Source organism: Misgurnus anguillicaudatus, chromosome 13 (genome assembly GCF_027580225.2).
Source record: "Misgurnus anguillicaudatus chromosome 13, ASM2758022v2, whole genome shotgun sequence".
Classification (NCBI taxonomy): Eukaryota; Metazoa; Chordata; class Actinopteri; order Cypriniformes; family Cobitidae; genus Misgurnus; species Misgurnus anguillicaudatus.
In genome coordinates this window covers 30,804,138-30,829,255 of record NC_073349.2, presented here as the reverse complement: position 1 = coordinate 30,829,255, position 25,118 = coordinate 30,804,138, and the positions used below count along the sequence as shown (strand labels likewise).

General features: G+C 34.5%; 1 protein-coding gene across 2 annotated transcripts in view; it reads left to right on the top strand.

Moving 5' to 3' along the window:
* The window catches only part of slc1a7b (solute carrier family 1 member 7b), a 64,142-nt gene that overhangs the window by 24,652 nt on the left and 14,372 nt on the right, over positions 1 to 25,118 (top strand). For both annotated transcript variants that reach the window (XM_073875581.1, XM_055189335.2), the window contains exons 2-4: positions 4,424 to 4,503; positions 20,887 to 21,102; positions 24,887 to 24,929. In XM_073875581.1, coding sequence (XP_073731682.1) covers positions 4,460 to 4,503; positions 20,887 to 21,102; positions 24,887 to 24,929 — 303 coding nt within the window. In that variant the 5' untranslated portion in view covers positions 4,424 to 4,459. The remainder of the gene's footprint in view (positions 1 to 4,423; positions 4,504 to 20,886; positions 21,103 to 24,886; positions 24,930 to 25,118) is intronic.

The following is a 25,118-nucleotide window of genomic DNA, read 5'->3' as shown; positions in this document are numbered from 1 at the left end:
ATATTACAGTGCTGACTAAAATTGAGTATATCTTTTGTACTTGCGACATGGACAGGCTAGAAATTCTAAAGTAAAATGTTTGGGTTATTGTTGAACTTTCAAGTTTTAGGTACTCCGTTTCCTAAATATCTACTAATAATATGTTCAGCAAGGACACTAGGGCTCTCAAGCTGAAAATGCTTTTAGAGACTAAAAGAGTATAAGAGAGAACGAGACAAAGACATATTAGACGCCCGGGTGAAGTGGCCTTTTAAAGCAGAAGAAAACAGAAAGCTGTTCCTGCTTTTAAACGTCCCTTGCTGTACTAAGAACCCATACGCAGAGATACAAACGGTCAAGGATCACAAAAAGTTTTGTTACGTATGTTCAGACCAGGGTTGAGCGCTTATTTCACAATATTAGAATTACAAAAATATAGTTTGTGTCACAATATCAATGTTTTTATTCAAATGAATTCACATTTTAATAACTATATGATAATGCGTATTAGTTTGATAGTTTAGTTTTGTGAATTTTGGATAGTAAAATATTCTCCATATTTTAAAAAAATATATCTGTATGCATTATGTACCAACTGAGTTATAATAAACTCTAAATACTAAACAGAACTGAACTGAAGTTCTGACTCTATTCACATTACCACGGCTCGTCCAATCAGTTTATTGTAAATCAGTTTCATTGACAGCCAGACAGACTAGACCTTTAAAACAGTGTTGCAAAATCTATAATGGTTTCATTTGTTTTACTGTATATGCTTATACCAGCAAGCTATTGAAAACAAGAATTGAGTCTCTTGGAGAACAAGCGAGCTTGCTTTCAATCAATGAGTTCAGACACACACAAATCAATGAGATATAAAAAACGACAAAAGCATATCATTACAGTACTAATGTGAACATTTAACGCTCTTAAACAAAATAAAGCATAACGCTTTATAAACAATGAATCACGGCAATCATTGTCCTATTGTCAATGAAGAGGAGAGAAATACAACCTGGACTTTTTTTCACAAACTTCTTTAGAGTTTCTTATTGGTGAAGTTAGTCGCCTCTGTAATTAAAGTAAAGTCTCATACAGGTGAGGATGAAACAGTTTTATGATGTTACAACAAGAAATCTACATATTAACTGTTTTCCCATAGTTTTCCTCCCTTAGTGTATAAGGCTGCTGTAGACAATTGGTCATACAGTATGCAAGACAGGACGATTGCAACAAGTTGTTGATGTTATTTTCAAGTTTATTTCATTCTTGGTGTTTAATATTAAAATATAGAGAGATTAAATAGCATTTGTAACATCCAGATTTATTTACAGTAAGTTACTTCTATGCATGAAGACAAATACTCTTATATACTTATTTATAAATATTTATATAAATATTTAATACTATAAAGCTGTTGTTTAAATAAACTAAGACTGTTTCAGATTTCAGAATAATATTCTTGTTGTTATTGAGACAAAAAGTAAAAGTTAGGGTTTATTCATTCAATTAAATATTACTCTGCTTCTTATGTTGTCCACAGATTTTTCTATGTTTTCTAGTTGCTTTGAAACAATTAAACAATTTTGAAAAGCGCTATTTAAATAAAATTGAATAGTATTTCATGTACATTGTAAATAGAAATAATAGCTCACTTTTACCTTCTGTGTCTGTGAAAGTCTTTTTTGGTACTGAAAAGAGTGAGGAGAAGCATTTTTACCCCCTTTTCAGGATAGTAAAACACCAATAAAGCAACATACACTGAAAACATATATTTAATTTGGGTTTGTACAGTTGCTTTGTAGCAAAAAAAGTGAGTCAAATTGACCCTCGAACATCAAAATCGTTACAAAATTATTTGGGTACACTTCAAAACATATCAGTGTGTCCAAACTTAGCATGTATGTTCAGGGCCATAAATGAGAAAAGGTCACAAAATTTCAAGAATAAAATCACAGGTTAACTGTTTTTTTCAGACAGCTTAAAAATAAAAACGGTTCAAATTGACTCTGAACATTATATAAGGGTTAATTTTATCATGTATAATCCACTTAAATTTGTAAGAAGGAAATAAGCTTAATACTTTTGTTGGAACTACATAAATTAATTTTGTAGACATAACTAACTAGTGGACTTCTAGTTCCCAGTGTGCTTTGCGTGTCACTATTTTGTGTTTTTAACTAAAAAGAAAGACTTGTTAGTGTTTAATGTTCATTTATCTTTGAGATGTAGAAAAGTTTCTGTTTCTTCTTGGGTTTTTTTAGTTACCATTATCAGTAATAGTGCTTGTGTTTAGGTGTCTTTAGGCTTACTTCTAAATTATTATGTATAATATTGGTACCAACCAATAAAGATTTTGCAAGTAAATATCACAAATTTTTTACAGTGTAATTTTACTTAACTTAGTAAAGTAGATTTGCTTAATTTTCTTTGTGTAACATTGAGTTGAAAAATATGCATGCAAAATTTTGCAAAATAAAAAGTAAGTAAATTCTACTTATTTAAGTTGAAAAGCTTATAATACATTTTTGGGTGTACCAATTTAAGTAATTTTTTAATTCAACTTTTCACTTTTTCCAGTGTTGTTGAGATCTTTTGATATTCTGAAGAAATGTGAGATTACAGAGGTATTTTATCACATGAGAAAAATCCAAGGACATAACTTTCTTATAATTTTTTCCTAGTTGAATTTGGAATTATTGCACAGAGAAAATAAACTGCACACATTGTTGGTGTTGGTGGATGTTTGTATATTGTCTAAATAGGATTGAGGGCTCTCTGTTTGACCTGCTGCTTTGAATCAATGTGCATTGAAAATGCTAAATGATTAGCATTGATTTCATTAGTTGCTTGCACTGCTCTCACATAATTTCATTTTAAATTGTGTAAATTTTCTTTGCTTATACAGCAGTCTGCAGTGCCAGAGAGTTTGTGTGTGCGCGTGAATTTAAATGAAGAGTTTGGTCCCAAAACGAGTCTGTTTTTTTTTTACTTTTAGGAATCTTGTTTTTTTTATTTTGCATCCCAATTAATGTAAATGCAATCAATCAATCTTCATAACTAAAAAATACAGCTAAGTAGCACAATAAAACACAATAAAACATGATAACATAATAATAAACATGTTTTGACAAAAAGTTTAAAAACGGAGTTAACTCGTTTTGCAACCAAACTCTTCATATGTAAATGTGATCTTTATTAATGTGTGTGTGTGTGTGTGTGTGTGTGTGTGTGTGTGTGTGTGTGTGTGTGTGTGTGTGTGTGTGTGTGTGTGTGTGTGTGTGTGTGTGTGTGTGTGTGTGTGTGTGTGTGTGTGTGTGTGTGTGTGTGTGTGTGTGTGTGTGTGTGTGTGTGTGTGTGATCAGTCTATAGAGCACCAGTCCGAGTTATAAAATGGATTAATTTCTCAATTCTGGCAGTTCACGACACATAACAGACAGCGCTTAAAGCAAAGAGGCTTTCTCAAAGAGCAGATCTGACTGCCAGCCAAACCTCCATCTTCTTTCTCTCTCTCTCTCTCTCCCTCTCTCTCTCTCTCTCTCTCTCTCTCACACACACACACACATACACGCTGGATAAAATATTTTTCCAAGTTTGTTTTTATAGTTGAAGAGATGTTGTGCATCTTTTCATTCAATTATTAACAACATCTCGATGATTGAAACGATGAATCTCCTCTGAAACAAAGGCATGTTTAATTGAGTTTTTCTCAGATAAATCTCAGATGTAAGACACTTACAATAATGTAATCTTTATTAATGAAAATACTTCATTTTGGTGTCCTTGTGGAAAAACAAGGTGTTTGGCTAGTTTGTGCTGCTTCTCTTTGTCAAACACAACAGTGTTGTTATTCCAAATCAAGATTTACCATAGTAATCACAATGTCTGCCAAATATGCTAATACTGTAAGGGATTTGTTAATTTTTTACACACTGTTTTGTGTTATCCTATTTAAAACATTACAGGTTATTTTGTATTGATTTTGTGTTTAAATACACTCTAAAAAATTTGCTGTAATTTTGCAGCTGGTTGCCAGTAACTTACTGTAGAAGATAAAGTCAAAAAATGTTTCATGTTCATTCAACTTTGAACAAAATGTTGCCAGTAAATAACATAAATGTAAAATCTACAGTAAGTTACTGGCAGCTAGTTGCCAGTAATACCCATTAATACTGTAATTTCTACAGACATTTTTTACAGTGTATATTAAAGGGACAACACAAGTTGTGTCAAAGCAACAAAAAATGTGTTAATCCAGTAACACAGATAAGTGTGTAGTCAGGGACAACACATTACATGTGTTATCCTTAACTAGACACAGAATGTGTTGTTTTAACACAACCGTTTTGGCAGAAACTCTCTCACATGCAAATAAAGTAACTCTTGTTCATGAGTTCTGCGGGTTTTATGATTTCTGATCTTGTTTTTGGGTGTTTTTCTCCAGGAGGTGAAATATTTCCAGTTTCCAGGAGAACTGCTGATGAGGATGTTAAAGATGTTGATTTTGCCGCTGGTTGTATCCAGGTAAGATTTAATAAATTCTGCTGCCCTGAATAGATGGATTTAGACATTTATGAATGCTTGTCTACTAACAAATTAAACCAAATTTTGCTATCACCCCTTTCCTCTTACAAAAGCTTTCAGTATTAGAATGGATGTGTTAAAAAAAACACACTAGTGTTAATTCTGGGACAACACACTAAATGCTGTCCCATCATTGTGTTATTATCGAAACAACACATTTTGAGTTACTTTTAACACAATATCAACACAAAATGACACATAATGTGTTAAAAACTTAACACATCCTTTCTAAGAATGTGGTGCACCTGCACATAATTGTTGTTGCGTTGAGTTGCCGGACGATTGGTTATTTGTTATATTACATCTGTCTGATCATCAAATTGTCAGCATTGTCACTGTTACACGTCTTGACAAAACGTAACTTTCGGTCTCTTGTTTGTTTACAGTTTTTTACAGATGCTAGGACACATTTCTCAATACTTAGGTCACTTTTGCAAAACTCTTCACACAGTTCTCCTAACCAACTTTCAGCTTGGCAAAGCAGTTCATTTCACATTCAAAATGCACTACAACTACCAAAACACTTTATTAAGGTCTCAAATCAACTCGTTCTTTCAAAACACTAGCAAAGGTTGATAGCCGACAAACACACTTTGTCACCCACAAAACAATGACCTAAAAAAAACTAACAACATATAGCATTATACATTGTTTTCTTGTGTAAAACAAGGACACATCTCTGTTTATAATTCACTGCAATATATGTTACTGGAATGAATCAGACATAATGCAGAATTCGTCAATATTTTATGTCGAGTAATTCCAAAATACAAGAATTTGTATTCACACCATCCACTGATACAAATACAATAGTAACGCTAATCTACTCGGTCTTCTCCATTTGACAAATTGTTTTAATAACATTTATTTTTAAGATTTAAAATATATTTCATTCAAATATTATTGTAGAAATGTAGCAAATTGCTGTCTTATTCAGTTTTGTATCATGTTAATGTTTTGAACAGACGTTTAACAGTTTTGAAAACAGTATGTAAGCATGTGCAAATTGGCCAGTATGTATAAAGAGTTTTGGCAGTTGTTGTTTTTGTGTGAGAAAAGAATTCATGAAATTTAAGAGATGTAGTCATTGAATGCATTTTGTGCCAAAGCTGATAATTGATCCTCATTTTAGCCCACATAGACTTCTGTTGTGCTCACTGTGTGAAGAGTTTTGCAAAAGTGACCTAAGTATTGAGAAATGTGTCCTAGCGTCTGTAAAAAAAACTGTAATGGTCTGGCTAGTGCCTAAATTCAACTCTGGAACAAATACTTTGTCGAAAATAACAAATGTTTTGGTTTCCTAAAGACGAAGGGATATGGCGATCATGGATCACCACTATGTGAAAAGAGGTTTGGCAGCCGATCTGTAGCTAACATTGTATCCATAATGTGGTACACATTTTACACAATAACGTTAGCTCAGTGTAGTTTGTAATTTGCTTTAGCTATGATTTGATCTAAGGTTATCTCCTCTAAACTAACGCTACTCTTAAAGGACTCTGAATGTTGTTATTGATTATTTGTGGAAGTTTAGTGAAAGTTACGTTTGTTTCGTTTATGTTATTACTGCTGAAACCGTTTACAGTTTTTTACGATTGCTGTGACACTTTTTTCAATGCTTTTGGCGGATTTTCTAAACTCTTAACACACCAACACACCTAAAACACACAACTGGCAAAACAGTTAATTTTATCCTCAAAAACACACATTGTAAACTAAACTCTCACACTCTTTACAAAAACACTGTAAACATGTTTCAGAATCAACTAGTTATACCAGACCACCAACACATGCTCTCTTCCAACAGAAACATTTAGTCAATCATAACACAATGTCAAGAAAAACACAAACAGCATAAGTTTATGTGTAAGTCTGTCCTTATAGACAGTAGTAGATTATAGACTATAGATTATAGGTTATAGAGTTTTTTTGAAAACTTTTTTATATTTTTGTGTAGTTGGGTTTAGTAAATGCATGTATTATGATTGTTTTGCTGCAGCAATTCAAGACAAAAATGAATAATCCATCTTAGAGTACGTTTTATAAAAAAAGTAGACATACGTAATTGCTGCAGTAAAGAACTTACAGTATTTACAACAGGACATTACTGCAAGATATTCAATATTACTTCCATTTACAGTAAAAAAGTAAAAATAAACAAATACAAACAGAAAAAGCCACTGAAGAATAAAGCAAAAAATAAAATCTCATCATCTAATCTATTGCGTTTCTATTTGGCCACATGTTCTCATTCACATTACACCTGATTTTTCTCTGGCAAGGCATCTTGTGAAGAACTTTTTGCCATGTCTTATCCACCCCTGACAGTGTTCAGGTGTGATGTCTGGGAATGCACCATCTATTGCATCCAGGTGGGACTGGAGGAAAATCTTCCCCTTGACCTGGTGGTCTTCAGTTGACTTTGTGCAGACATATATCTTATTTTTTGTGTTGCTCATATTGTTCCTTTTCCACACAAGATCGACCTAAAGAGGCCCTCCTTTACACTATTGTATACCATATAGTCATGCAATTGAAAGAACCTGAGTGTGTTTCCTAGGTGGGAATCAGCTGTGATTTATATATTTGCATTGGTACAATAAGTTGTTTTTCAATCCAAATTGAATAAAATACAGGGGATATATTTATGTTTCAATTCATCATATAAACAGCTGTTTACTTTGACTATAAGTGAGGTTTAGCACATGATGTTATCTGTTTTGACATGCTGTGTGAAAGCATTTGTAAATTTGACTTTAAAAATCTATTGTTTTGGTCTTGTTTGAGCTTGTTTGTAAAAGAAGTTCAAGCATTTTAAATTTGTGTTAATTGTATGCCTTTTGTGTTAAACCAACAAGAAATGTGTTAATAGTATAGCTTACACAGGTGGATGTAGTGCTAACTGTGTTAAGAGTTTTGAAAACTTGTTAAAAGTATTGAAAAATCTGTCATAGCAATCGTAAAAAACTGTATACCAGGGGTCTCCAACCTTTTTGTGAGCAAGGGCTAACAATGGATAAAACCATCATAATATAATAATCTGGAGTGCTACTTTTTACTCAGAATGTTTTGATTTTACTTGTTAATTTTATTTAATTGTACTTGTTGATAGACTGTAAGAAATGCTAGTTATGCAGCTGTTTGCCAGTAACTTACTGTAGATTTGCATTTATGTTAATTACTAGCAACAGTTTGTTCAAAGATACATTAACATTAAACATTAACAAGTCTTTACAGAATAAAACTATAAAGCTATTACCGTTTTATAAAAGCAATAACCCCCACGAAGCAGTGGGTTACCAGTGCATTTTATAACAGCTAAGGGGCGTTGTTAGGCACAACGCGAAGCCCCCTTAGCTGTTATAAAATGCACTGTAACCCCCCTGCTTCGTAGGGGTTATTGCTTTTATAAAACGGTTACTTCATATGCATAACGTTAGCAGGATTTTATCAAATAAAACACAAATAAGTTGTAATTATATTAGTAGAAATATTTCTCTTCCAACAAACAAAGTAGTTCCTAAGAATCAAGTGTGACTGAAATAGAGCGCAGCTCCCAACCAAAACAGACGCAGCAAAGACACAATGAAAATATGATTTAAGACTGTGTTGTTTATTTTATAAATCAACATTCATCTAAAATATACATTAACATTTATATCGTGCAACTGTTGAAGTGATGATCAAATATGCTTGGAAGCATGCTTAACTCTTTCCCCGTCAGCTTTTTTTTTTAAGTTGCCACACAGTTTTAGTTTAATGCCTTGCAGAAAAATTTTCTTCTTTAAATAAACATAAATGAAAGAACAGACCATCCGCTTTCAAACAACAACAAAAGAAAACGTTTCATCCTACCTTCATTTGTTCTCTTATCACCTCTCAACTTTTTTAGCTAAAAGCGGAGATAATTACATTTATGTGAAGAACTTTTGTAAGAGATCAGATTCAGAGCCTGATCAAAACACGCTGTTTTTAGTGTTGAGTGAATGCGTCAGTGTTTAAGTTGGGTAAGATCGCCACCCAGTGGATAGGGGAAATATGAATTTGAGGTAGAAACTCCTCAGGAAGCGTTTTCTCTTTATTGATTAGATGACTCAACAATATTTATTGAAATTTATCTGGATATCGCCATAATTGTGCAATTGTATACAAATTAAAAATATGATTAAAGACTTTGGTGTTTATTTTCATGAATCAGTACGCAGCAACATTGGCGCAGTGATACTTCTGTAATGCCGTCTGAACCGTGGGGTTACCGGTGTATTTTATCACGGCTTAGAAAGCGTTTCAACCAATCAGAATGAAGAATCAGAACTGCTCGTTTTATAATATGTGTTTTAATGAGAAGTTTGTGTTTAGAGTTGATTTGACAAATGGGTTTAGGCCACTATGAATTTGGTTTAGAGATTGGCGTTTAGTGTTTCAGCAATTCAGAAAAACGAATAAAATGTACTTTGGCATGCAACTCACAGACTCCATGCGGGCAACCTGGTGCCCGCAGGCACCATGTTGGAGACCACTGGTCTAAACAAATCATATAAACCCACATAGACCTTGATGTGCTAGCAGCTTCAACTTCATTATCATAATGGCTGTCATCTTATTTGATTTCTCTCTCTCATTATGCTGGCAGCGTAGTAAGTTCAATAAAGTTAATTTCATATAGTCCATCTCAGATTCATACAGAAGAACTCTTACGTTGTCAAGTCATTAAAAACTTTCTATTTGATGCGTAAAATTTTAAAGATAAGACAAAACAGATGTGCATGAGTCTAAATATTTCTGTTCCTGCACGTGGGACCTAAAACAGATGTCTGTTGTAAATATGATGGTAAACGAATGTCATATTCTCCTGTTTAATTCTTTAGGGAAGCTTTTACGCATTCCCAACGTCAAATGCCTAATCTGAGCTTTCACTAGCGTGTACGTTTAATCTCCCTCCATCGTTCTTTCAATCACACAGCCGATTTCATACAAATAATTACCAACTCAAAATATCTGTGACTTTAGTAACATTTGTTGGTTTATATTGGTCTCATCTTGGTTGTGCATCCCGAATGGTCAAATGATTAACACTTTATTTTGTGTTTAAATCACATCCATCAGACAAATTCTCAGTGGTGCTTATTTATTCTGTCTCAGTGAAATGTTTACTTCTTGTTCAATGACCCATAACACCCTTGTTTATTATAGCACCTTCAATTAAATTCCTCTTCTGAAAGTCTCTCTGTCCGTTCAGCATAAGAAGTTTCAATGTTACAGATCGCATGCTCGTGTGCTATGAAAAACAGCCAGAAACTGCAATTTACAAAGTTACCCGGATGACAAATAAAGCAGTAATGGGTTGTTTAGTAACCAGTCTGTGACGGTCTCGGTGTCGTGGCCTAAGCTTGGGCTTGTGTGGCAACTGATGTCAGTAAATCTGGCTTCAAATTTTGGCACTGAAACAAGTGGAAGAAAAACATGCAGATATGACGCATTTCTATAATCTTCTGACATGCTTCTGCTTGGAAACTGTTTAACTAGTTGTGCAAAACACCATTCAGTTCATGAGCATGTAAAAATCAAGCAATTTAAAGACATAATAACATTTCTCACAGATAATTGCAACATTATTTTCTTGTCTTATGCTTTTCCTTTACGCTCTTAAAAGTAAAGGTACTTCAAAAGTAAAGGTGCTTTATGATGCATTAAGAGTGTAGAAGAACCAGTTTTTGGTTCCCCAAATAACCATTAAATGGGTGTATTTCATGCATTCTGACTTCATTACAGTTTTTTACAGACGCTAGGACACATTTCTCAATACTAGGTCACTTTGGCAAAACTCTTGACACAGTGAGCACAACAGAAGTCTATGTGGGCTAAACTGAGGATCAATTATCATTGCTTTGACACAAAATGCATTCAATGACTATAAAATCAAATTTCATGAATTCTTTTCTCACTCATACACAAAAACTGCCAAAACTCTTTATATATACAGGCCAATTTGCACATGCTTACATACTGTTTTCAAAACTGTTAAACTTATGTTCAAAACAATAACATAATACAAAACTGAATAAGACAGCAATTTGCTAAATTTGTAAAGTAATATTTGAATGAAATATATTTTAAATCTTAAAAATAAATGCTATAAAAACAATTGGCCAAATGGAGAAGACAGAGTAGAATAGCATTAATATTGTGTCTGTATCAGTGTTTTGGAATTACTTGGAGTGCAAAAAAGTAAAAAATAAACTACATAAAATATTGAAGAATTCTGCATCATGTCTGATTCATTCCAGTAACATATATTGTGAATTATAAACAGAGAAAACATTGTATAATGCTACATGTTGTTCATTGTAGGTCATTGTTTTGTGGGTGACAAAGTGTGTTTGTCGGCTGTCAACCTTTGCTAGTGTTCTGAAAGAATGAGTTGATTTGAGACCAGGGGCCCGTTTCAGAAAGGTGGTTAAGTGCAAACTCTGAGTTTGTTAACCCTGAAATGAGAGGTAGGTTAAACCTGAGACAGCGGGGTAAGTCAAGCCTGTTTCAGAAGGAGAGGTAACTTATACTCAGAGTCTGTTTCCGGAGTAACTTACTCTGTGAACCTAACCTGGGCCGGGTTTCCCAAAAGCATCGTAAGGCTAAGTAGATCGTAAAAACGATCGTACGAATCATCTTAGAATTACGGGCCGTTTCCCAAAAGCTTCGTAGCTTAAGTAGCACTTGAAAATCATCGTAGATCTACGAGTGCTCTGGAGTAATCGTTCATTCATAAGTGCATCGTAAGACAACAGAGTTACAAGGTCACCTGCAGGACAACCAGCAAATTGCACTCCTGCAACAACGATAATGTAATGTTTTAAATGTAGGCTATATTTATTTATTGGGGTTTTCTTTGTTTATTTGTTTAAATTACTTTAATATAATATATTTTAAATTCAAACGAGAAATACAATTTAACTAAACATAAATTAATAAAGAAGGAAAACGTATTTGGTACAATTTTGGTAAAAGTTGGTACTAGCAAATTGATAAATGGTTCCTACCAATTGCTGCTATACTTCATAGGCTACAGTAAAAAAAAATGTTTTGACGGTATGGCATCTGATTAAAGAAACCAAATAAATATTTACGGTACAATGCAATTACCCCTAATAATAAATAAACATAGATAATAAAAACAAATAATAATAATAATCTAAACTATAAGATAAAATGCAGAAGGCATTTCGCAGTGGGATGAGTTCTAACTAAATACGGAAAAGAGTGTTTCATTATAAACAATTTTAAAACATTTAAAACGTCATTGAAAAATAATTAAAAATTATTATAAAAGATATTAAACAGTATATCGAAATGACTAGTAAAGCCAATTTTATATACTTAGGTGCAGAGACCGTCTAAGTGGCTAAAATTTTAAGTGCTTTTATAGAGGATCCTGTAAGATGATGATGCTGCATTCATTTGTAGGAATTTACATTTATGTTGCAAGAGGATTTTGACACCCCGAGTGGATTTTTGTCATATCCTCTTGCATTTATGTGAGCTGAACTATTATTTTTTTTTGCAGTCATTTTAGAAATATAAATATCCTTACGTCACTAATATCAGTGTTTGTGGTGCTCTTACATCTAAAAAGTTACCTTGACATTTTTTATAAATGCACCTGTCATTATCGCTGGTCTGGTGGTTAGTTTCGTGCGCAGTAGTTAGGGCAGAAGTACTGTCTGCGATTTGAGTTCGAATCCCGGCTTGGTGAATTTCTGTTTTATTCATGTCAAACATTTGTAAAGTTCGTAGCCTTGTATGCCAAAGTATTTTGCCTAATTTCATTTTTAGCTGAGCTGCTGTCATCTTTTTGTCCATGAGATTGCATCTGCATGAAAATGAATATAATAACGTACAGTCCTCAGTTTATTTACATTTGATATTTTAACTGTGATGAAAAATTTAATGTATGAATTTACTAGAGTAGCAATTTCAAACAACAACTCTTTTCTTTAAAATATATGCTCGTAGTTGCTGTACACTTGTAGTAACACTTTCAGTTTTAGTAGTAAAAATGATTAAGACCTCTTTGCACGTGCTTTTGCCATGGTAAATCGTAATATCTGAGCTCCATTGATGATGGCTTTTCATTGTGGCTGTTCACGCGCTTAACTCAGAGTCAACCTACTCAGAGTCGATTGAACTAACTCAGATCAGCTGGTAGTTGAAGTGCATTTTGAATGTGAAATGAACTGCTTTGCCAAGCTGAAAGTTGGTATAGAAGAACTGTGTGAAGAGTTTTGCAAAAGTGACCTATGTATTGAGAAATGTGTCCTAGCATCTGTAAAAAAACCTGTAAGAGTTGGATTTGTCATGCTAAACACAGGCAAAGTGTCAAATAAGCAGTTGTACGTGTGATGGAGTATTTCTGAGCCGAATGCACTTCACCAGAGAAAGTTTTTTTCGAACATGAGAGATTCATACCTAACAATCATACTTATTTTTGTATTGGCAATTACAGTTCAGGAAGTACAGTGGAAGTCCTTATATGGGCACTTTAACCGGAATAGTGCATGCATACACCAATCAAGAGTTGACACGAAATCAACGTCACCAAAGAAGTCTGTTGTTGTTTGTGAGAGAAATTATAGTTTTTCTGAATTGCTAAAACAATCAACAACAAACATCAATCTCTGAACCAAATTCATAGTGGCCACAACCCATTTGTCAAATCATGCACTCTTTTAGCAAAACTCTAAACACAAACTTCTCACTAAAACACATTTTACACTGCAGTGCACTTGATTTATAAATGCTAAACACAGGGAGGCAAATTTAAACACAACTACAACACATTTATCATCAAGCACTTTTTTCTAATGGTATTTTTTTACCCGAGAGTCAGATGAAGAGTATAATGAAGAACAGGACATCAGAGACGATGCCATTGGCAAAATTTGCAGTTGGATTGCTGACTTTTTACAAAATAAAAGTGCTGCTTACAGTAAAATTGAAAGCTGACTATTACTTGCAGTACTTACAGTCAAGTATTCACTATATTCCCTAAACTAAACTTGTGATTACAGTAATAGAGATTTTTTACAGTATTTGTAAGTGTGTAGGTATAAAGGTGAAATGATTTTGAAAAAAATTTTGATTCAGGGGTTCTGTGAATTTAGTTTGAAAATTGGGTGATGGTTTAAAAAATGTATTTTAGCACCGTCAACCGTCAACAGTTTTTTCAGTTGCTAACCAGCATTGTTCAATACCGAAACACATTTTTAAAACTCTTCACGCAGTCTGCATTACCAGCATGAATGTTGGCCAAACAGTTACAGTTTTTCTCAATTGCTTTAGCTTATTTCTTGAAACCGAAATTACATTTTCAAAACAACATGGATCAACCTCCAAACCACTTGGCAATAGGCTTTATGCCCAGCTGTACTACTTCCTGAACTTCAGCCAGCTCCTTGTTTCCTGTCTGCCATTATTGGACAAACTGATTAATCCAGGTGTGCCTGACCTCAGTAGTCACAACAACAATAATCAGACATGCCTGGATTAATCAGTTTGTCCAATAATGGCAGACAGGAAACAAGGAGCTGGCTGAAGTTCAGGAAGTAGTGCAGCTGGGCATAAAGCCTATTGTTCACAACAGAATTGAATTTCCTATTTTATATGAATATAGTACTTGAAAAATGACAGCCAAAGGTGAAAAAAGAAAAACTCCAGGGCTGCAATGATAAAATGACTCACATACCTGTAACAACATGTGTAGTTGTTCATTACGGTTCAGTCTGCTCTCTCTCTCTCTCTCTCTCTCTCTCTCTCTCTCTCTCTCTCTTGCATTTGGCCACAAGTTTTCATCAACATCACATCTGATGTCATCTCTGGCAATGCATCTTGGAAAGTAGCTCTCTTCTTTCGTCCATATTTGTCCACAAATTCAGTTCCAAACGATCCCCTTTTACTCCATCATGGTAATGAAACTGAGAACATTTCGGGGGTGAAATTTCAGCTAAAATTGCTATAGGCTTGTAATGAATATTTTGGAATTTGCCATCATTGTGTTTTTAATCATTCTGAATGCAGTGTGTTAGCATTAGAAAAGTGCTGAAAACACATACTGTAGTATTTTGCATATTTTGGAGTTCGAATGGGAAAAGGGTGCCTGAATTTAAAAAAGTGGTCACTGAATGCATTTTGTCTGAAAGCAATAAATGGTTCAGAGTTTGGTCTGCACTGACTTCTGTTTTGCTGACTGTGAGAAGAGTTTTAAAAATGTGCTTTCAGTATTGAACAATGCTTGTTAGCAAATGAAAAAATACTGTGAGCTTGTTTAGCTTCCCAATATATCCAGAATTATGCAAACGATGGATATAGTTTGTTTATCTGGAGTAGCAGGAGTTGTGCGTGTGTGTTTGTTTAACGCTGCATTTTATTGAAATAGGTGCATATAATGTAAACCACACAAACATGTAGTCAATCATAATTTATTCAGAGATAGTGGCATAATGTTCTTTGTGTGAATCAGTACATCTGATCTGTCTTTTATAAATATGTTGAAACTAAAGACTCTTTGGAGATATGAAGGATGTAATACTACGCTATCAAGATGAACATGAGATGAGCAGAAACAGCTTGTGTTATGTGAGCTTTAAATCAAACTTAGAAGTACCAGTTCTTTCTTAAATGTTTCTAATCCAACGAATATTTTTCACTACTTTTTGTGCAACTGAAAGGTTCTGGATCTTTTATGGCATCATGAAGCACCTTCATTTTAATACTGTAGTACTCACAAAAATTTTATTTGACCTTCACTTCCAATTGGAAGTTTGTGTTCATCTCTGTAGCTGCACGCATTTTAGCTCTGTGCGTGCGTGCGTGCGTGCCTGCGTGCGTGTGTGTGTGTGTGTGTGTAGAATGTGTAATTATTGCTGTGATTATCTATAATGCTTATCAATAAATCAAATATATGCAGACAGTGCATTAACAACGATTGTGTTGCCAGCATCATTCATCACTATGATTTAATGCACTTCTGGTTTGCCTAATTGGAAGAAATTGCACATTAACACAAACTTTATAGTAGTACAATTGAAACAAGTTCATTGTTGCTGTTATGTGTAGTTTCCACTCATATTTAAAAATTGTGCGTTAATGTGTCTTTGAAGGCTGTAACAAAAGCAACATTCGAGTTAAGTTTGATTAATTTCTTTGATGAATGAATCATTACTTTACAAAGTCTCTATAAATAAGATCCTTCTCATTATTTCTGAGTACTACTAATTTTTAATTCATTATATTTTATAATTATATATTTCATTTGTCTTATTTTAAAAGAAGAACATGTTATTCAAAAATATTGTTTGCCAAGCCATGTTATTTTTTATTTGCTGGAGGAAATTAAAGTGGAGAAGTCACACAATGTCAGCTGTTTCAAAACATCTTAGTAGATTGAGCTGGTCATTATGGAAGTCAGCTGTTGCGCCTGTATCATTTAATTTGCACCTTTTTAGTAAATAACCCGCAGATACCCTTCCCATCTGCGCTTTTTTAGAAACGTAATCTCATGCTAATTTGCCCCGTTTAGTAAATCTGGCACTATGTGTATATAGTTTTTGGGATCCATTAGGCATTTGCTTGGAACGAAATTACTATTTTAAAGCTGCAGTCCGGCCTTTTTCCTCTTTGTCGCCATCTCTGTTCGAAATCTGCAATTGCAGCTATTCGCGGAATAATCAACTTTATGTGGGTTGTACATCGGCACGAAACAGCGCGGATAAACACAATGTATTGAGGAGAATTTGTCAATCACTGCGTCCCTTTGGATACTGTCATCCTGGCTAACTCAATCAGATTTTTTAATCCAATTTAAAGACTAAATACTGCGTATTGGGATGACAAACTTTACATACACACGTGAATAAGATCTTCAGTTATGTCTGGACAATGAGGAAAAGTAAAGAAGCGTTCATCTTAGTTAGATACTTTATCCCAGTGGGAAACTTTACAGAATAATGGAAGATCGAATGGAGGAAGATAATATTCCTGAAGTAAGTCATTTATTTTTAATTATATTTGCTGTCATGTAATATTTTTATTACATGTCACGCGGATTACATGCGTCTGCGTATGTATTGTTTATACAAACAAGGACGCGTTACCCACGTGGCGTGTATTTCTCTACATGTCGTGCAGTAGACACGGTATTACATTCGCTATTATGTTATCTTGATAGTAAGGATGCACTACAGGATATTTTAAGTGTGTGCTGTAATATGATTCGATGCATTGCGCTGTTGTTTGCACATGCACGATGCCAGTCAGTTTATACGAGTTTACAGAAATACAAGCATTAAAACATTACTAAAAACAGAAGCTTACCAATCAGTCGATGGGCATCTGAAAACAGCTTTTTATATGACTAAACACTGCAGATGTTCACCAAGTGCTGTGAGAAAAAGCTATAAATATCCACCGTCATCCTCCTCACACGCAATATAACCTACTAGCCGGGTCTCCTTCATTATGTGTGCAGAAATGCCGTGATGACGCAAACACGTGCTCGAATTTCCCGCGGAAATCCACCAGTACCACTGGAATTAAAATCATTATTACAAGCTTACCGTTTTGAATCGAGCTAAGGCAAGCAGATCATTTTGAACACTTGCAGGTTATGTATTTTCTCAAAAAAAAAATGTGGATATTTTTTAACCCAAAAAAGGTGCCAGACTGCAGCTTTAAGAGAGCTTAAAATATTGTCTTGTGAAAGCGTACCAAACCAAGAACACAATGATTTAAGCCCCTGTTTCGGAGCAAAGCAATCAATCTACAGGTGTGAAAAACTCCAAGAATCAACGTTTATACTGTTGAATGGTTCCTCTACAGATCAATAAGGGTTTAAAGCATGCTGTTGAGAGAGAGAAAGAGAGAGAGAGAGAGAATGACGTTTCAATAATAAACCCATCACTACATGCGTGAAACATCACTGCTTATAAATTACCCACAATGCTTTGAAGGTCACAACCTCAAACAAGTGAATGGACTACATATATACAGTACGTGTAGATGTCGCGGCTTCACACTGACCTAATAACAATGATTTGCAATGCTAAACATGGATAAGAGCCCTCCATGTGTTCTTTAAAAGCCTTCAATTTGAAGAGGAAATGTGTTTAACCGCTGAATAGCTGAAGAAAATTACCCTACCCATAATCCTGAAGGTGTTGTGCATATAGGCCCATCTGTTTTTCTCGTACTTATATTGTAGCTGTAATGTGGAAGCAGATGGAAAGAAAATCATAGGTCGGGTGTCCTTGCAGATTTCCATAAGAACAAAATTAGATGTTTTGAAAAAAAATTGTACAAAACAGCGCATAGGGATACATACGGTATTTTAGGGGGTTGCCATGGCATTTCGATGCAGTTGCTATAGCCATGGTAGTGTAAGTGGCTGCTAAGTGCTGACAAAGGCTATTTAGCTTCCTATGGGAACGTTTCAACCTTTTATTGTCCGCCTGCCAAAAATCATTTTATTTATTCCTTCAAAAGAAAAAAAAAATCAAAAAGCCACATTATCTAAGTCAGGGGTCTCCAAACTTTTTGTGAGCAAGGGCTACCACAATGCATAAAACAATCTGGATGACAAATTTTTTGATATAGTCTAAAAACGTTTTGGTTTTACTTGTTGATTTTATTTTATTTTACCCGCCGGCACCATGTTGGAGACTCCTTATCTAAGTTATATACTTTGGGTTAGTGGTTTATTTAAAACATACAGTATAGCATGAAATATAATATATCCATATTTCATGCTATACTGTATGTTTAATTTTCCCTGTATTACTCTACGTTTACTGTGAAACTTTGAAAGGCACTAGAAATGTAATTAAATAAAATATGAGTAATAATATCAGTGATGCTTTCAATAGCAAAAGCACCAAAATAATTGCATGACATTTTAAAAGCCACAGTAAACTGCATATACATGATCATATACATCACTGAAAAAAATGATTCACTAAATTTTTTAAGGTAAGTGGTCGCAATACTTTTGTATAAATGTAGCTTAAATAAATTGATTGCAACTGCTTACCTTAAAAAAATGACTAAGTTGAGTAAATTGAATGAATCATTTTTTTCAGTAAAATTATTTCTGAATAGTTCATCTTCAATGTGAGCTTAAGAGACTCGAAATATAACAGTACTGCATTTGAAAAGATCTACGTTCAAGTTAAAGTCAAATCCAGGCGATGCTGAGAAATAAAAAAGTCATGGGGTGAAAAAGCAATATTTTTGCTTTGACCTTTCAATGTGTGATGTCCTGCTGTCATGAATATGTAATCTCTAGCCTGATGCAACCAGCTGTTCGTCGGTCATTTGGAGGAGACACTAATCTTTGAGCTTTTGTGTGGATGACTGCTCGTGCTGGAGTGAGATTTAGCCGTGAATGGCATCAGGCTCCGTGTTATAAAACATACAGTAAACATACATATTAAAAAGGAGATCAAAGTCCCAATTAAGGCAATGAATGGGTTTGGTCCAGGTAAGGGGGTGAAGCCCTGGTGGCCGAATGCGTCATTAGTGGATTAGCATCACAAAATGTAGTCATGATTGAGATGTCAACAACAATTAGCCAATTTTCATGATTTGAGTATAAATAGCACACAGTGTGAAAAGTCAAGCAATTTTGTGTGCATAAAGTATGTTCTGCCAGTTTCTCTTATTTACTTAATACTTTGCATCTTTCCGTGTTGTTTTATGTAGTGGTTTCTCTTTTTTTCTGTTTTTGGGGTTTAGGGTTATAATATAACACATTTTAGACACACTTTACTTGAAGGGGTGTTCATAAGACTGACATGACACCTTCATAATCATGACATGACACATGCTATTAATATAAAGGAGATATTTTGCACATTTATGACTACTGTCATTAAGTGTCATTTGTTCAATTATGTCATTTTTTTATTAAAAGATGACATTTTTTGAGATGTCTTTGTTATAAATACTTGACATAAACCAATACATCATAACGTCATAAATCTATCATAAACATTCAATTTTATTTATATAACGCTTTTCACAATTGTTTATTGTTTCAAAGCAGCTTTACATGAATAGATGTAGGAAAAACACCGAAAAATCGATAGATAATATAAGAAGTAGAATACAGCGGCTAAGAGTAAACTGTACAAGTGAGCGTAGTAATAATGTAAACGTATACAGGAAAGTGCTAAGTTAAGCCAATGCTGGCTGACTCTCCAAACTCCTAGGAGAAAACCCCTGTGGGAAAAATCCTAGAAGGAGAAATACTCTTGAGAGAGATTAGACATATATATTTATACTATTAGCGTAGGGGCCATTCGCATGTAATGGAAGTGTCATACAGTATTTTGGTTTAAAATCCGCTCGGTTCCAGACAGGCTAACTATTGCGGCATAAGTATATTACCCAGATGAGTTATGTGAATGCTTTGTTCTGGACAAACTAACTATTGCGGGATAGGTACACATGACATAATTATCAAACTTAAGAAACTACCTTAATGGGTTAACATTAAATTAAACTGTCATTTAAGTGTTTATATATTGTCAAAACATTTTATAGACCTTAACAAAATGCAACTGACATGTCAAAATATTATAATTAACTTAATGTATGTGCAAAATACATAAAAACTGCCAACAGAACTTGTTCTTTCTCACACAGAGGGTTCTATCAATTTTAATTATTATTATCATTATTATTGGATGATTTTATTTCTTAAACCTGGAGGAAACTTTAAAAAATCATTATGAACTGAAGAATATTCATGACGTTGTTATAAAACTATTTGACAGAGTATTAACACTTAATGACATTTTAATGACAAATTATATTTGTACAACTGTAGTTGAGGTCAAGAAAAATATTCATGATACGGTTATAAAACTATATGACAGAGTTTTAACACTTAATGTCATTTTAATGACAAATTCAATTTGTATCACTGGTATAAAGTGGTTAGTTATGTTGTCTTGGTAATGTCAAGTTGTCATGACAAGTTATAATGTATTGGTTAATGTCAAGTTGTCAAAAGAAAGACATGACAAAACAATGTCATCTATGCATTAAATATGACACAATTGAGCAAATGACACTTAATGACAGTTGTTATAAACGTGCATAAAATCTGGCGTATCAAATGCACGCAAAATTGGAATTTGTTGTATATGTTGCTCAACTTTATATGCAATTCATGAGAATGGGTTGCAACACTACATATATATTCTGGATGGGTTAGAAATGATGCTTTGGGTTGTTCAGGGACACTGTGTATTTCTGTCCTCTTCTGCTTAGTTTGATGTCTGGCCTGGCTGCGCTGGATGCGAAATGTTCAAGTCGACTCGGCCTCATCACCGTGTCTTATTACCTGTGGACCACTTTTCTGGCTGTAGTGGTGGGGATCGTCATGGTGTCCATCATTCATCCGGGTGGAATGGCACAGAAAGAAGACTCGGAGGACAGCGGGAAACCCATTATGAGCTCTGCCGATGCCCTCCTGGATCTCATAAGGTGAGACGGTTGTTTTGATATTACGCTGAATTGTAACACACTTTTACAAATAACAGTCTGATTTGATCTTTTTTTTTTTTTTTGACACTGTAATACAGTTTTTTTAAGAGATTTTTGCTAAGAATTTTGTGCTGAATGCAGCTGTGGTGCCATTAAGATCTGCACACTGAATATCTCAACAACACAAGCTCAATGATGGAAATTGATTTGGAAACACAGTGGTTTCAAGTACTTTATTGGAAATCTCTGCCAACGAATGAAGAATTGATTTTATAAGTACTGGGCAGCAGGTCAGTAATATGTCGCAGTGAACTATCATCATGGATACAATCTCCAGGATTGCGTTGTTGATTGAAGGTATATTGCAGCTAAAATCTCATGATGCTTCTGAGGACACTTTAACCTGATGGAGAATCTGGATGAGTCGTTTCTTCAGGAGGTCAAAAATGTCAAACCAAGTAATATCTGCAAAGAAACAAGAGTCAAAGTGATGTATAAAATCAGTTTCTCAGGTTCACACAAATGTATCCGTACATTTCCGTTTAGAACGGAAAGACAGGAACAATGCCGTAAGTCGTGTGTCTTAGTAAAAAACACGTTTGTTGTCGCAACAATGTAGTTATTAGCTATTTGACACAGAGCTTTTTTACTGCTTCTATTAATGTAAAGCTGCTTTGAAACAATTGAGTATTGTGAAAAGCGCTATATAAATAAAATTGAATTGAATTGAATTGAATTGAATTAAATGCAGATCAAGGTTTAAAAAATGTCTGGACTGAAGGAGAGATCAAGGATTTCCTTACTATCCGCGCTGAAACTGAGATCGTTTACCAGTTTAATAGAACAGCACATCACTCGCTACTTTATGATCAAATCCGCACCCCTGTGGTTCCTCAAGAGAGAAATCATGGATAATTAACAAACTTAAAGGATAAGTCCATTTTCTCTCAAAAAAATCCAGATAATTTACTCACCACCATGTCATCCAAAATGTTGATGTCTTTATGAAAACGTCTTTAGCTCCTCCCTTGACTGGAAACGGCAAACCTCGCCCGATCAGTCTGCGCAGCGCCGGATGATCTTGAACTTACCTATTCACTTTTTTCAACAGTCTCTTAAAGGATTAGTCCATTTTCTTAAAAAAATCCAGATAATTTACTCACCACCATGTCATCCAAAATGTTGATGTCTTTCTTTGTTCAGTCGTGAAGAAATTATGTTTTTTGAAGAAAACATTCCAAGATTTTTCTCATTTTAATGGACTTTAACTCTTTCCCCGCCAGCGTTTAAAAAAAAAAAGTTGCCAGCCAGGGCCAGCATTTTTCATGATTTTCACACAAGTTTAATGCCTTCCAGAAAATGTTCTTCTTTAAATATGTAAACAAGCAATATATCAGATGAAAGAACAACCGTTTCATCCTACCTTCATGAATTCTCTTGTAATCACCTCTCAAACATGGGTAGGTTTCTTCAAAAACACCCAATTTTGAACAAAAAGCTGAGATAATTCAATTTTTGCGAAGGACTTTTGATAGAGATCAGATGCAGAGCAATCTTTAAAACATACACGGAGTTCTTTCTCTTTCACGTGAGGCGCTACTTCTGGGTTGTATAAGTTGCGGAAGTGCGCCACCTGGTGGATAATAGCTGTATTGCGGAAAGACGGAAAATCTTGTCATTGGCGGGGAAGCGTTTTCTCCTAATTGACGAGATATCTCGTCAATGGCGGCGAAAGAGTTAATGGACCCCAACACTTAACAGATTTAATGCAGTTTAAAATTGCATTTTCAGTACAGTATCAAAGGATTCTAAACGATCTCAAACAAGGCATAAGGGTCTTATCTAGCGAAACGATTTTCATTTTTGACAAGAAAAATAAAAAATATGCACTTTTAAATATGCACAACTTCTCGTCTTCCTCCGGTCCTGTGATGCGCCTGCGCGACCTCACGCAATACGTCATCACGTCAAGAGGTCACGGATGACGTAGGCGAAACTACGCCCCAGTGTTTACAAGTGTGGAGAAAGAGGACCGTTCCGACGTTGTTGTATTTCGAATGATACTAATTAATGTCTTTGTGTCATTGGTCCGCAAATGTGCGTTTCATATATGTAACAAGTGACCTTTAGATGTCATTACGCAATTACGTGAGGTGGTGCTGGCACATCACAGGACTGGAGATAGATGAGAAGTTGTGGTTTAAAAGTGCATATTTTTATTTTTATTGTGAAAAATGAAAATCGTTTCACTGGATAAGACCCTCATGCCTCGTTTACGAGTCCTTTGATACTCCACTGAAAAAAATCTGTTACGTGTTGGGGTCCATTAAAATGAGAAAAATCCTGAAATGTTTTCCTCAAAAAACATCATTTCTTCTCGATTGAACAAAGAAAGACATCAACATTTTGGATGACATGGTGGTGAGTAAATTATCTGGATTTTTTTGAAGAAAATAGACTAATCCTTTAAGAGACTGTTGAAAAAAGTGAATAGGTAAGTTCAAGATCATTAGCAGACCGATCGGCACGAGGTTTGCCGTTTCCAGTCGAGGGAGAGGCTAAAGACGGACCCGTCAAGTCGGACACCTGCTGCTTGCCGTAGTGACGTGTCCGTTTGCCTAGGATTGACGTAAGGGAAAAATCTGATTTTTTTGTGTGTGTACCGGCTTTAGGTGAATTAAAGATCTCAAATTGTCCATCCCCCAATGTGTGTATATAGATCAACTAGTGTGGATTAACTTGTGTGTGGATTAACCAGCTCTTAACATGAATAGCCATAGATGCTGGAACGGCGTTAAGAATAAAAAAAAACATGTAATTAAAAAAATAAATTCCAGTTCCAGTTTGATTTGGCATTAATGCGGTGATTCAAGAGCTCATATGCTGTATCTTAGATCAAAAGAGCATGTGTTGTTAATATCCCAGTGAATTCATTAAACTACAGCCAGGTTTAATATTAAATGCTATCAGGTCTCTGCTTCGAGCGTGTTTATAATCAGACCTTATCATCAAGCACCAAATGTGTTTTTATTGAAAATATGATGATATTTTACAGCTGCTTGACTATTGACTTTTAAAAACAACCGGGGACAAGAGAGAGAGAGAAAGCAGAAATAATTACTTAATAATACTTACCAGGTTAATTTGTACATGGAAAACAAGAAGCTTGGGGATCTTTTGGGAATTTTTGACCTTGTCAACAGCAGAAAGAAAAATATTGAAAAATAAGTTGCAGTTTGGCTGATAACATGAACATTCATGTTTGTTTTCCAGTTGTTGGTAAACAAACGCAATGTTTTCCTACATAAACAGATGAACAGATTCACATTTATTCGCCATTTGCATATTTGCTTTTTTAGTTATTACTGTATTCAAATTTTTCTTGAAATCCATTATTATTCTGTTGTAGGTCATTTATATTTGCATTTAGTTATAATTTATGAAAAAGCATTCATTTATCGAATACTGTAAATACAGAGCTTCATACAAACCAGTGAATGCATGCAGATAATATAAAAAACATAATGTATTATTAAGGTCACAAGAGAAACATTTTAATCTCACCAAAGATGTGTTAAAAATCTCCAAAGACTGCATAAAACATTTTTTATCAGGATCTCTTGTTTTGTTAATATTGCTGGCCTTGAGTCTTTATTTTTACGACCAAAGAGCTGTCAAGAATAACCTCACGAATCAGCAAGGACAATTTTCCTGAAAGATAAATAAATTCATATTGTCATGGAAACTAATTAAAATCAATCACTGTGTTTATGTTCCCAAACAGAAACATGTTTCCAGCAAACCTTGTTCAGGCCACATTTCAGCAGGTAAAACTTTGTTTATCGATTACTTTTTAATATACACTCACCTAAAGGATTATTAGGAACACCTGTTCAATTTCTCATTAATGCAATTATCTAATCAACCAATCACTGGCAGTTGTGTCAATGCATTTAGGGGTGTGGTCCTAGTCAAGACAATCTTCTGAACTCCAAACTGAATGTCAGAATGGAAAA